This window comes from Chamaea fasciata, unplaced genomic scaffold, assembly GCF_029207755.1.
Source record: "Chamaea fasciata isolate MVZ Bird 193981 ecotype frontalis unplaced genomic scaffold, bChaFas1.0.hap1 SCAF_7, whole genome shotgun sequence".
NCBI classification, from domain to species: Eukaryota; Metazoa; Chordata; class Aves; order Passeriformes; family Sylviidae; genus Chamaea; species Chamaea fasciata.
The window spans coordinates 11110152-11124157 of NW_027094092.1; the positions used below are offsets into that span (position 1 = coordinate 11110152).

Sequence of the window (14006 nt, forward strand, 5' to 3'; positions counted from 1 at the left end):
TTCCTAAGTAGGAGAATCAAAATACATAAACCACGCAATTATTAACCCAATAATTTACTAAATTTATACTCTTTCACCCATTTAATATAAAAATACTAAAGGTATTGCTTTCATCTGTGATTCAGGTAAGTAGTTGTGGAACTATTTAGCAACACACTTCTGAAAAATCCATTATAATGATTTTCTCAATATTTTCATTTAAACTGAAAAAGAAAAGCTTATCAATATTAATGACAACCTAAAACATCCCTTGTAAAAAAAAATCGAATTAAGTTTGTGATACAGGAATGAATGCTAGAGAAACAGAGCTCTTTTATACCCAGGTTATGGGCTACAGCAATTTGCAGCAATCAGGCTCCTGGAATGCAGCCTGAATTTACCATTTGACAACCAAATCCAAACTGCTTGTGTGGCAGAATGTAAATCACAGCACTTAGAAAAGTACTTACACCATGCAACAGTAAATCTCAAATGGCAAACTGGCAACCAAGTTACTGTTAATCTAATTCTATACAGAAGTCCATAAAGCAACTTCTCTTCCTAAATTTCACATGCACCTTTTGAAGATTCAGAAACCAGAAGTTTCTGAAGGTTTCTGCAGAAGAAACATTCAGCAGATTATTTGCAAAGCTGAAGTGATAGAGATTTCAGCCAGCCCTCAGAGGGATTCATCATTAATTGCTTTGCAAACACACACTGCTTGTAAGCTGGGCCTTGAATGAGCCATCCCCACTCTCCACAGGATGCTTTGGGGTTTAATTGGCTCATATGGAGGAGGGTCAAGTTTCAGAGGTTTTCTTCAAACTTCTTTTTGCATGTAATACTTGTAAAGCAGTAAGCTTTGTGAGTCATCATTTGAATGGTACCCCCAAGCAGCAAGATAAAAACGCAAGCCAAGTTTATGCTACAGCTTAGAGTAGCCTACTACATGGAGGGTCCAAATAAGCAACCCAGATCACATCCTTCTGACTAGTCAGAGAAAAAAATACCCACTGAAGTATTGTACTAAAAACCTCCATCAAGTAATTAGAGCAGCTTTAAGGGGATGTTTGGAGCTTGTCAATAATCAATATCCAACTTTACTGATGGCTCACGTGCAAATAAGCAGGGTTCAAAAAGACATAATTTGTTTTCTTCTACTTAGTATGTTTACAAACTTTAGTGCTCACAGTACAAGTTTAAATTTCCTCTTCGGACCAAGTGCACCAGCATCATAAACCATTCTGCTTACCCCAGGAATGGTGACTAGAGATAAAGGTGAAGGAATCATTCAAGAGCCAGACACACCTTTTCTTTCTGTCTTCCTCACTCAGTGTATGGTGCCAGATAATAGCTCGTGATGACTAATTTGAGCAACTCCCAACTTCTGAGTGCTTGACATTAAAACCATTTAAATTCTTTAACAGTATGTGCATGTGTACTTGTGTGTATGCACCATCAGAGTAGATACAATGAAAAAAAAATTTTGAAAACTTGCCTGCCTGTCTCACTGGTAAATCCAGTTGCTCGGACATAGTGATCTGAAGCAGAGTTGAAACAAAGTTCACTGATTTATGAGCCTATAGAGAGGGGAATAATAAAAAAAAGAGTTAAGTTTTAGAATACTCCCATTAAGTTTTACAATATCTTTATGATGATGTAATGCGATCAATAGAATACCAGCAATTCAGCCAGTTGCACAGGAGTCAGCTAATCAGCCAAAGCATTCCAAAGTTTTGTGCTCACTGTATTTTGAAGACAGCAAGGGGGAGGAAAAATCCAACCGTTTAATGTAACACAGTTGAAGAAATCACTGAACAGGGATCAGCCTTCCACAGTCACCAAACATGTTCCCCATTCAGAACAAACACTTGAAGCAAGAGCACCTGAACAGCCCAGAAAACCCAAGCACAGCAAGTTTACAGTGATCTTTAAGCAAGGTATGAGTTCATTATATAATAAGCTAAGAAACAGATGGGAGCTATGTTTTAAAACTAAGTCCAACTCCTACTTCATCTTGCTGAAAAACCAGTTTCAAGGGACCACTGGTGCACTACTGCAGCAGCTGTCCACAGAACCACAGAACAGCAAAGCAACAGCAGGGAGATCCAAATGCACACACATCTGCAAAGTAACAACTTCCCAAGAATTTGCAGGAGTTTCACTTAGGAAGAAAACAAAACATGTTTTTTCTTACCATAATGAGAACTGTCACTGATAATTAAGGACTGGACTGTATTTTCAGTGAGGAAACAAACCTTAATGTTATTATAACACCCTGTACCCACCTTTCCCAAGCATCAAGAACTCCAGACAATAGATTAATTTTGCTGGGAAAAGTGAGTTGCAATCCTTAAAAACTAACTCTCCTTTTCTTAACTGAAACCCAATGTAATTTTCCTCGAGGTGAAGAGTCCTTGGACATGAGTTACAGTAGGAAATCCCAACTTTATGCATGGAAAAAAATTCACAAGGGAGGCCAAGGCCTGAAACACTTATCCACAAAAGCTGTGGGACCTCATCCTTAGAGATATTCTGTTGGACAAGTCCAGATCTACCTGATCCAACTTCCAAACAGCTTTGCTTTTCTGCTTTATCTTCACTTACATGGCAATGTTGTTTCCTGTGCTCTTTGCAGTTACCCTATCAAAGACAACTGCATAGATCCACATAATTTAACCTGTTGAACTCTGAGGAAAGCATCTCTTACCCACTCATAACTTTCAAAACCACTGAAGTAACACTATTTATGAAAAACAAATGGCTGCCTCAGATACTGCAGCAACTTCATATGATAAAAAGAAATAATCAGAAATTATCCTTCCATTCCTTTAGTAGGACCAAAAGCTCCTCTGACAGTATGAAATGATGTCAAGATTCCTCCTAAGTGTTTAACGCTGCTCAGCTCACTCCTACAGTACCAGAATGTTCTCTTCAACTTTCATTCTCCTGAGCAAATATCTCCAAATAGGTTCCAGTATAAACAAGTGTAAAAGGGACAGCCTGGGACATGCCATTGGTACTCAGATTTGGTTAGTGTAGCTTGTTTTCTATCTCCTGTTCTTTAAAACACATTTCAAATGAAGAACAAACTTGACTTAAGAATCTGCCCAAAACGTTAAAACACTGTTGTACACATTCATCCTGTGCACTAAAACTCTACTCACTCCAGAGCACCCAGAAGCATCTGGTCGCACTGAAATGTTTATTTGCAGAGTGTGATTTGATGAACTGAGAGTAACTGACACTGCAATACGAGCACACATCCTGCTGACCCATGTCCCTCTAATATTCCCCAAGTCCTCAAGAAACAAGCATGCTTTCAAATAAAAAAAAAAAAAAATTGAAAAAAAAAGGCGCGCAATTGTCTTCAACTGCCAAGTAACGGTGGAATAAATAAATTTAAAATAAAATTTACTAGTTGGGTTTGATTTCTCCTGCAGCTCCAGGTCCGTTAAGTTCCTCCTTTCCTTAAGGAACATTAATAGACACACAGAATCCTGCAGCACATTCCGAATGACATCAGCCCCTAATTCAGCACAGCACTCAATTAGACGCTTAACACTAATGTCAGAGGAAGTGCTCCTGTATTTAACGTGTTGCAAACCTGAAGAGAGCTTTCAGTTTCAATAACCTTTAACTCACTTACAAATAAGGTCATATTAGTCTGCATAAAATGGACTTAAAAGTGCAAACTGATGTCTTTCCACAAGGGCTATAAGCTTAACAGGTACCTTTTCTATGGTGAAAATTTGCAGTGTTTGCAAAGTCAGAGCATTTAATCCTATAATTTTAAAAACTGAGGATAATTTTCCCTTTCCCATGACAAATGACTGCTATTCTTGTAATAAAACCCATCCAATTCAGCAACAAATATGGAAATAATGTTTAAGAGCTACTAAGGAACTAACGGGAAACCAAAAGAAATTATAAATTAAAAAGTCTTATGTCTTAAAAGAAACAAAAAAACTAGACAGCAGTGCACAAAACTAACACACACTGAAATTTAATAAAATACCAAAGAATGTTTTCTTCATTTACAAAGACAGGACTGAGCCTGTGTCTATAGCAGGCTACAGAAGCTCCCTAGAAATATCAATTCTATTACTATGTAGGATTAATATATTTCCATTGGGTTCTTTGAACTACAGCAAGCTTTAAGGGACAAAACTGAAACAACTACACAATTATCTGGTTTTTGTTTTTTTTCTTTAAATCTTACAAGTGTCATCCTTATTAGCATCTGAAGCATCAGACTCCAACCAACCATGAGGATGAGCTGCTTTATCACCTTTAGTGGTTCAAAGCAGATTCAGCCGAGATATAATCTGTGCTTTTAATACAAGTAAAATACCTTCTACTTGCCAATCAAAGCCTGCTCTTAATCCTCTCCGTTAATACCTACATTCACAAAGAGCTACATTAACACTTCCATGCATGCTCTAAGGAATATAAAGGACTCCCAAACTCTTGATAATGACCGCCTTCCAAAGCCACTGAAAGGCAGGTGATTGCAGAGAAACGGAGATGTAGGGATGAGTAAGGACAGTTCCATGAAGACAAGTGTGTACTGAATGCTCAAATAAAACACCAAGTACTACAGTCACCTCTCACGTGCTCTTTAAAAGAACACCCAATGTTTTACTGGCACTTGGAAAAAAACAACTGAACCTCAAATAAGACACCACCATAGGTGCCTTTTTGTGTCTACAGCATTAAAAAACACTGAATCCACATCTCTTTCAGCTATTTCCATCTTTAATAATTTTACTCCCCCAAGAGGGCTGCCTCTCAGGACAGCATGCTCCTCTTCACTAAAAAAAAACAACCAGCTAAAACAAACAACCATACTAAAGCCCACACCTATTTTAGGTTCATTTTTGAGCTAAAACCAGGGTTTCACTGTGGTGACTATCACATACTCTAAACAACATGAAGAACAGAAACTTCCAAAGACTTTGAAGTTTTGACATTGATAAAATTTTGACTTTTATTTTCCAGCGCTGAACTCAGCATTTAAAGAAAAACAAAACCAAAACTCATCTCGAGTCCTTCCCCCTCACAAAAGGTCCAACATGCCATGTCACTGGTATGACTTTGCTGACTAAGAGCCAAGAAATTCGGGGACTTTTCCCAAGAGCAATCTTTGCTATGCAGCCTGGCTAGCTGAGGAATGTGTTCCAGCAGACCACAAACCTTGCACCACTGTCTGTTAATACCAATCACTGCTCCAGAACACATGATCTTTTTGCACAGGCCATTGCAGTTTGCCGCTTTGTTAGACATGTGCTAAAAGAGACTTTGGAGACAAGTGTCATGGCAGCTGAATAATCCAAAAGAGGAATGAAATTCAGAGTTAACATTGAAGAGACCAGCTGATGGCATGTGAACTATGAATAGTTAATTACAACGTGGAAAAGCACTTTTCCTCCAGTAATGACACTCACTGCAGTAAGTTACGTTAGTCTTTAATGCTGGAATATTCATCTCTCACACAAAGCCTGCATGCCTCTAAATGATAAAAACAAGTTTCATCTCGGGTAAAAGGACCTCCATGCATTCTTTTCAGACGTCAGGAAGCTGACATACCATAACAAACATACTACAATAGGCACCTCCTTAACTGTTGCCCAAAAAAGCAGAACAGATGAGCAACACTTACTGTATGCTGCTGAACTGGAACCCCAGGTTATTTATATAGCTATTCAAAGTAGCACACATGTGAATAAAGGCTAACATTTTAAAAATAAAGTAGATGGAAAAAATAAGAATTCAATGTTTCTTTTCCATTCCAATTTTTGGGAAAAAAAAATCTACATGTAATTTTTGATCTGGGCCATAGCAGGACTGGATGCACATAACTATTACAGAGATGAAACTGTTTTCTTGTAGAAAGGTAAGGTCAGGAGCTGTAAGGCCACGCTGAATCAGCAAACTGCCTTTAGCACTCTTTTAATTCTTTTTTAAGAACTCAGCAGGTGTGGAAGTCATTCTGACCTCAGGTTTTTGCAAGGTAGTTCTGCAACCTCTTATGCAGCGACAATGTATATGCAAACCTAGGTTAACGTCCACAAAAGATACACACACACTTAGCAGTTCCTGCAAATATCCCCGATGCTCCTTACATCACTGTCTGCAAGTTTGAAGGACTTTCTGCTCTACTGCTGGCTGAGGAAAAAGCAATGTGCTCCTAGCAGAGGCTTGCTAGGCACACACGGGAACTGTTTGCAAAGTCATGAGAAAGTGGCAAGTGGCCCCTTCTGCTCGGATTGTACCTCATGGTGGGCAACTCGCACCAAGAAGGAAACTTCTTCCTATCGGTTCCTTACTGCCCCCAAGGGGATTCCTAGTGTCGGACCAGCCTTGGCACATGCAGCTTAAAACACCCTTTCTGAAAGAATCCCTCATCCAGCACACACAGGGATATACAGACAGAAGATGGGGGAAGTGAAGGTAACCAAGTACTTTGGGCAAAATGTCACCAACAACCTCAAAAGAGACCCCATGATCTGATAATCAAAGCCAAGAAATTCATGCTCTGTTCTTTTTCTCACACTACAATACAGAGCTGTAGACATTACACATGCAGACCATGTTAAAAAAAAAGGTTAAAAAAAATTTCAAGCTGGAGGTAACACTATAAACACCTCACCCAAAGTATCCATAGCATTTCCAGCATTTGGAAAATCCTATCTGAAAGACTCCATGTAAGAAGCTGGCTTCTTCCCCTCTGACAACATTTCGCTTCTAAACTCTCAGCAGCTAAGAGTCCAATCCATAATGTAACCATTCCATCCTTCTGACATTTGTGGCCATTAAGCAGGCAGTGAAAGGCACTGAACTAGGCCCTGCTGCACTGTTAAATCAACAGTGATGGTGGCCAGCCAACAAGATTTCCTCTTTATCCTTTCCCTGCCACTCATATCAGAACATGAAAAGCCTTGAATGTAACCTCTGAAAGTCACTTTCCAGAAGAGCATCAGGATGTCTTCCTAAACAAACTCTGTCGAGCTCTGACTTACAAAAAATGATGAGTTATAGGGGATAGCACTTTTTTCCCCCCTAAACATTGTCAGATGCAAAACTTGGGTTGTTAGTCTAAAAAGATGTCTTAATAGCTCACACACCGAGGTTAATCTCAGAGACTTACAAGAGATACATCACAGTGAAGTTATATTCCCTGGAGTTACAAAGAAAAAACCTGCAAGGAAAGTATTATCTAGCAACTGTACCTTTATAAATGTGTTGATAATAAAAGATGAAACAACACTCTGTTTTGTTTTCAGAGTGTCATTCCACAGCTGCATAGTTAAAAATATCTATTTTCATCACAATTTCTGAGAAACACTTTATCCATGAAGCACAAAGACTATTTCAAAAGGCAGCAATGTCTTCCTGCTGCTCTGCATTAGCTTACTTGAAGAGTCTGGTTCTAAGTCCTGGTAAAACACAGCTTTCCCCTGTGAGACAGGGACAGAGATGGGTGAACACCTCAGGGGACCCCATCAGCTGAAAATCCTCAGACACAAGACCCAGTGATCTCATTCCCTGTAACTTCTTTTCACAGTGAGAAAAGTAAAGACAAAGAGACCAAAATACCTGCTTTTTAACATTATCTCAACTCTGAAAGTTCTCACAGCCTTTTATGCGCAGGCAATACAACCTGATAAAACTTAGTGAAAGGAGAAATAAAGCGTAGAATAATTCAGGACTTAGCCAAGGTCAAAGGAAAAATAACAGAGCCTGGACAAATCAAGAATCATACACTCCAGTTCCCTTCTCCAGTGAGGAGAACTTCGTTGATTGATAGGATATGGTGAAGACAGATCCAAATACTTGGTTAACTCTTAGCTACTTAGATATCTCTTGCACTAATCAGGAATATCAATTACTGACTGGTGCACTGTCTTTTCTGGTAAGGTAAAATGACCATTCTGCTGAAAGCCAGCCTCATCAGCTCCACAGAGGCACTTCTGACAAATTAAAGGTAAACTGAAAGGTCAACCAAGGACAACTATTAAGCTATAAAAACACCTGTGCAGCCTGGCCATGTGCAAGAACAGTGTTCACTGCTGTTGTGATCTCATCTTTACAAAGAGACCCCCATACCTGTAGTTAAGTATTAACTGGTAACACAATTGCTCTAACATTCAACAAATTTAGACCAGCATCCTGCAAGATAATGCATAACTGACTTCAATAAGCCTAAGTAAAACCAAGACCATGCATGTGAATAAAGCTGTATGTATGTATAAGTGCTTGCAGACTTCTGGTTTAGCACATATTTTTATCACAAAATATTAGTGAAAGATTAGTGATGCTCCATTTCCCACAACAAAAAACTCTTACACGCTGGTTCAATAATATCTGGTGTTTTTAAAGGGGCAAAAATATTCAGATTTTATGCCAATTTAGCACTTGTGTAGTATACGATGGACCATGGGGTTTTGATTCCAAAGTGAGAACAAAAGCCAGTGGCCAGCTAGCACGATCCTTCCTGCCAGAGTTTGCCATTTGCTGAGGACCCCGACTGGCAGTGAACATTAATTTCCTGCACCTTCAGCAACTCAATACCTGCAGAAAATAACTAAAATAGATTGCAAGCAAGTTACTATATATAAGTATCGACATCCATTGAACACCAAAAAAAAAAAAAATGCACTTTGGGGCCAGCTTAAGATTTCATAGATACTACTGTCTTTATAGGCCATCACGTTTTTTGCATTTTTCATTTAAATAACAAACACTAACATACTTTTTAACAGACTACATGGAAAAGACAGGCCATTACTTTATACAAGCTTTAATTAGTTATTGAGTAGTTTTAGAGCTATCTATTTCCAAGGTACCTAATATTTATTTGCCATTTACTTATTAAATAACATGCAGGAATCACTCTCTTCTTTTCTGAGAAGCTATACCTTTAGTTTTTGAAATTTTCTCCACTGCCAGCAGAACATTTGGCCCACCTTTATCTAAGCTCTGCTGAACATCTGTTGCATTACATGAGTATTGGCAGGCCCAAAGTCTGCTTAGGAGCAACAAGGAAAAATGTTTGTGGAAAAAGCCAACTAAAGGCACCACAAGAGCTGCCACACAGGTTTATCCTTCACCTCCTCCAACAAGACATCATTTTTTCTCTGGGTCAAACACTAAAACACTTTTGTTCTCCAAATGTCTACAAGCGCAGTGGCTGTGCCTCATCCATAAAGTTTTCACCTATTAGGTGAGGTTAAGCAGAACAAAAATATAATCTTCTTCCAAAAGTGAAGTCCGTGGAACTGGGACCTGCTGGGTTTTTACATCCCAGTCTGGCAGATGAGCGCAGTGCCAGCGGATGACACACCTGGGCTGGGAGCCCTGCCTGCCCCCGTCCCCTGGACACGTGTCCGTACCCACCCAGGGAGCACACCCACCCCGGCAGCCCTGCTGAACCCGGAGCCCACGGGATCTGGAGCACCAAACGCCGCCAGGCTGCCAGATCTGATTCTCAACTCAGCCCAGGCCATCAGATTTGATTCTGAACTCAGCCCAGGCCACTCTTACAGGCTGCACTGCTTGCGGACCGATGGGGCTCCTGCTGCCTGCTTCCCCGCTGACAAATTAGCGCCCTTAACACCCACAGACTGATGTCGCTTAGACGGTCCCAGGCAGGGCTGTGTCCAGCCGGAGCCACCGAGGGCCTGCGCAAGGGCGGTTTGAAAGCAGCAGATCCCCGTTTTCCCGGCTGAGCACGGAGACAATGGAGGCAAATTGTTACCGCCGAGTGAGGCGCGGGGGCCTCGGCCGCTTTCTGCCGCTGCCCCTCGCCCGAGCAGCCCCGCCCGGCCCGGCGCGGCCCCGCTGCCATGTGCGGGGACAATGCGCGCCGGGCCCGGCCTGCGGCGGCCGGCGGGAAGGGGCCGCGCCCGCGGGCGGACGGGCCCGGGAGCCGGGGCGACCCTCCCCGCCCCCGCCCCGCTCCCCCTCCCACGGGCCGGCCTCGTCCCCGCTCCCCAGCGCCGCGGCCCCGGCCCAGGCCCGGCGGCGCCCTCACCTCGTTGAGCTGTCTCTCGGCGGCTTCGCGCAGCGCCGGGTCCATGGTGCCCCGCAGGGCCTCGATGATGCCGCTGGGGTCCATGGCGGGGGCAGCGCGGGGGGCGGAGGGCAGGGGCCGGGGCCGCGCCGAGCGCACATGGACCCGCCGCCTCCAGCGGCCGCCGGCGCGAAAGGAAGGGAGAGCGCCAAGAGCCCGGATAGAGCTGCCCCCGCCGCCGACGGCAGCGACGCCCCTTCCGCCGCACGGCCCGGCCCGCCCCGCCGCGGGGCGCCGCGGGAGATGCAGTCCGGCCGCGCCGGCACCGGGGGGACGGCCCGGCACCGACACCCGGCGGATATGACCGGGGTACGGCCGGGCACCGACACCGACACCGGGGAGACGCGGGATACGCCGTCTCGGCCCGCACCAGCCGCCTCAGGAGCGCGGCCCCGTCACGGAGTCTGGCACCGCCCGCTCCGCTCCGAACTCCTCGGCCGCGCCGATGTTGTGAGGGATCCGTTGTTTTAGCGAAAATCCCTCCCTTGAAAATCCCTCCCGTTTTCGGACGGACTCGTGTGGCTCAGCGAGGAAGGAGGGGTGCGTGGGGACATGGGTTTGCTTCGTCGTGGGCACGGGGTGCCTGCCGTGCTGGGTTTTAGCGCGGTGGGGAAAAGGAAGAGGACGAAAATCCTGAAGATGTGTCAAAGTCTTGTCAGAAAATCAATATAAACAGAGCGGTCGCTCGTGAAGGGTCTGGGAAATGTGTCTTATGAGGAGCGGCTGAGGGAGCTGGGCGTGTTTAGCCTGGAGAAAAGGAGGCTCAGGGGAGACCTCATCACTCTCTGACTCCATGGAAAGAGCTGTAGCCAGGTGAGGGCCCGTGTCTCCTGCTGTGCCTGCAGAGATCCGAAGAAATGGCCTTAAGATGAGACAGGAGAGATTCAGATTAGATTTTAGAAAAAAATTCACTGGGTGATCAGTCAATGGAATAGGTTCTTACCCAGGTAAGAGGGTTTCAGAGGCATCTGAAACTGGATCTGGGAGATGTGGGTTACTGGGTTAGGGGTTACAGGGGCAGTGCTGGGTTGGATGGGATGATCCCGCAGGTCTCTTCCAACCATGACAATTCCATGATTCAGTGATTCTGGAGGCCTTGGCTCAGTCACAGAGTCAAAACTGAACTGCTTAACTTGATCTTCTGTAAGTCACTTCTGTAGGCTTCATCCTTCAAGCGTTTGAGCACAGAAGTAATTTCACTTCCATGAGTAGTCACGGTAAAATGAGCAATGCTATTTATAAGTTAGTGAGTTGTAACATTTAATTGGCACTATACAGTCATTCACTGTCATGCCTTCATTTGGGGGATGGCATGCAGCGATGTACTTGAAATTTTGGGAGTTATTTTTATGAGCGGACTTTATTGAACAATCAGATAAAACCATCAAGAAGAAAATTTCACAAATACCTCGTCCTGGAATGACTCTGAAATGAAGGCACATATCAAAGAGAAAAGCAGAAATGCACATACAGAAAATAGCAAAATTTAAAAGTGATACCATTTAGAAAGTTGATAGAGTACACTATCTCTTTGCAGTTAAGTTAAACAGTTTCAGGAAATCTAGGCTTATCTAGAGTGTCTTTGCATATATGGAACAGCTTAACAGACTTGCTTCTGTATATAATTTTCCCAAATTAGTGATTTTTCCAGGATTGTCACTGGACTAAAACCTGGATTTCTCAGTCTCTCGTGCTACTGGTTTGTTGGTGGTTATTTGTTTTGTTTCGTTTTGTTTTCACATAATGCTAAAAATTATGATTTACACTATGTGGCTTTTTCTTATTACAAGTGTGAAAATGAGCAACTAATTTATGAAACTAAACTGTGAAGCAGCGATGAATGTCTGCCTTTCTAAGTAAGCACAGGAGACATATGGGCCCGGATGACCCAAGTGGCAATGTGGCATAATTTTGGGACATGATGTCATATGCTGTTCTTTTATGAGTTGCCCAGATCTGCAGTCATACTCCAGTTCTAGATGTTGCCCAAAATGTTCAAAAGAAAAGAAAGAAAGAAAGAAAAAAGTAATATACTGTAGATTCAATACCCTTACAAAATGCGGCAACAAAGTATTTTCCCTGCTTCTCTGTCACAGCACAGATAACAAGATCAAATCTCAGTGCTCTTTGTATCAGAGGAGCAAAGCAATCATGACCCCAGCCAGGGTGCCTGTTGGGGATTAGATTTGTTTCTTTTTTACTTATAGGATTCTTTCCCATTAGTTGCTAGGTCACTAACAACTGGATACTTATTGGTACTTAAGCAAAACCAAAAGTGGCCAGAGGGGAGAAGCTGTAGTACCTGCCTACACTTCTTTTGTCTCTGGGAGCTCCTCTCAGAGGGGGAAGATACCGTGAGGATTTTTGGGGCAGCTAAAGGACAAGTCTGGAGGCAGCTCCGCTCTCTCCCTCTCGGCATCGGAAGGAGGACGGCCAAGCTGTTGCTTACTGCGGGGAGAATTCACTGTCACCACTGGAGTCCAGTGCTGGGGATCTGCCGCCACCTGCTCGTGTGTCCAGGAGCTCTGTGCTCGCCTTCTCCCGCCCTGCTGGAACTGGGCCGGCCCTATCCTGCCCCCGCCGCTCCTTTGGCTCTGCTCTGGGCCTTTGCTACGCTGCAGCCCCGCATCCCCTGCCGCGGAGCTTCGGATACATCCCATCCACCAGCCCGGGACTCCTGCTCATTCCAGCTTGATGCTCCTCGGGGTCCTACAGGGGCATCGGGATCAGACTGTCCCGGGGTTTTGTGAAGCGAAGCCTCTCCTCCATCCCTTCCCGCCTTGGCCGAGAAGGCCGTCACGAGGTTCCTGGTTCTGTTTTGTTGTTAATGCCATAATTATTGTTGTTTGTTTGTTTGCCTTGTTACACATATTAGTAAATAACTGTTATTCCTACCCCTCATATCCTGGCCTGAGAGCCTCTTAATTTCAAAATTACAATCATTCGGAGGGAGAGGGTTTGTGTTCTCCATTCCCTGGGAGGCCTCTGCTCTTCCCTAGCAGACGCCTTTCTTTCAAACTAAGACCATGCTAAGCTGATCCCACAACTTATGAAACAGACTATATCTTCTCTAAAAATAAAAATAAGTACTTCAAAGGGCAGAGGGCTCGTGACGTGCTGGTTGTGCACAATGCTCTGTGTCAGATGTACAGATGTGAAATGCTGCAAAGACAAGCACAATGGGATGGGAGCCATTGTCAGCAAAGGTGCTGTGGCCCTGGAAGCTTGTGCCAGAGCTGTTCCTGTTCGGATACAAAAGTGAAGAGGACAGAAAAAGCTATGCAAAAGAATGTAAACAATTGTCCACCCTAAGTACTCTGAAAAAGAAAACCTTGTATTATCCAGAAATGTTTGCATTGTCCAGGACATTTGTACTTGCATCTTTGCTTGCCCAGAAGTAATAACAATAGCTAACTTCACCACAGGATTAATTGCATAGATGACTCACAGAAAACAATAAATGCAGGGTTCAGTCAAAATGGACATTTCATGTCGACAGGAAGCCAAATTTAAGAGGAAACATCTATGAGGTTAGAAAAGAATTTCTCACAAATCTGAACAATTCGTTGGTGGATTACATTTGCTGTGGGTGGTTTTGTGTTAGAGAGAGATGAAATGGTAAAGCTGGACAAAAACTGGCACACCAGCAGTTTGAGTGGAGCAATCTAAGAGATGGCAGATGACTTCAAATTACAAGGGACTACTGAGCTGCAGCATCCTTAACACTGAAATTTTGATTAAATAAATATACCCACTTCCATCAGATACTTTCTTTGAACAGTATTAGCAGGACAAAAGAGACTTTAAGCCCACCCATCACAGCAATTAGTGAGGACTTTGGCCAAACCTGTTTAGCAAACAAAGGGGACATGAATAAATATCTTGCAAGATGCAACAGATGAGTTGATAGAAAAATTTAATTTTGAAGTCAAATTTCAAATCACAAGAGTTA

The 14006-nt window shown here is 43.3% G+C and overlaps 1 protein-coding gene across 1 annotated transcript in view; it reads right to left on the reverse strand.

Moving 5' to 3' along the window:
• IPO7 (importin 7) overlaps positions 1-10190 on the reverse strand; it is a 33581-nt gene extending 23391 nt beyond the window's left edge. Inside the window, exons 1-2 of the mRNA XM_066187551.1 lie at positions 10016-10190; positions 1478-1559 (exon numbers count right to left, since the gene is read on the reverse strand). Coding sequence (XP_066043648.1) covers positions 1478-1559; positions 10016-10099 — 166 coding nt within the window. The 5' untranslated portion in view covers positions 10100-10190. The remainder of the gene's footprint in view (positions 1-1477; positions 1560-10015) is intronic.
• Positions 10191-14006: the final 3816 nt, after the last annotated feature.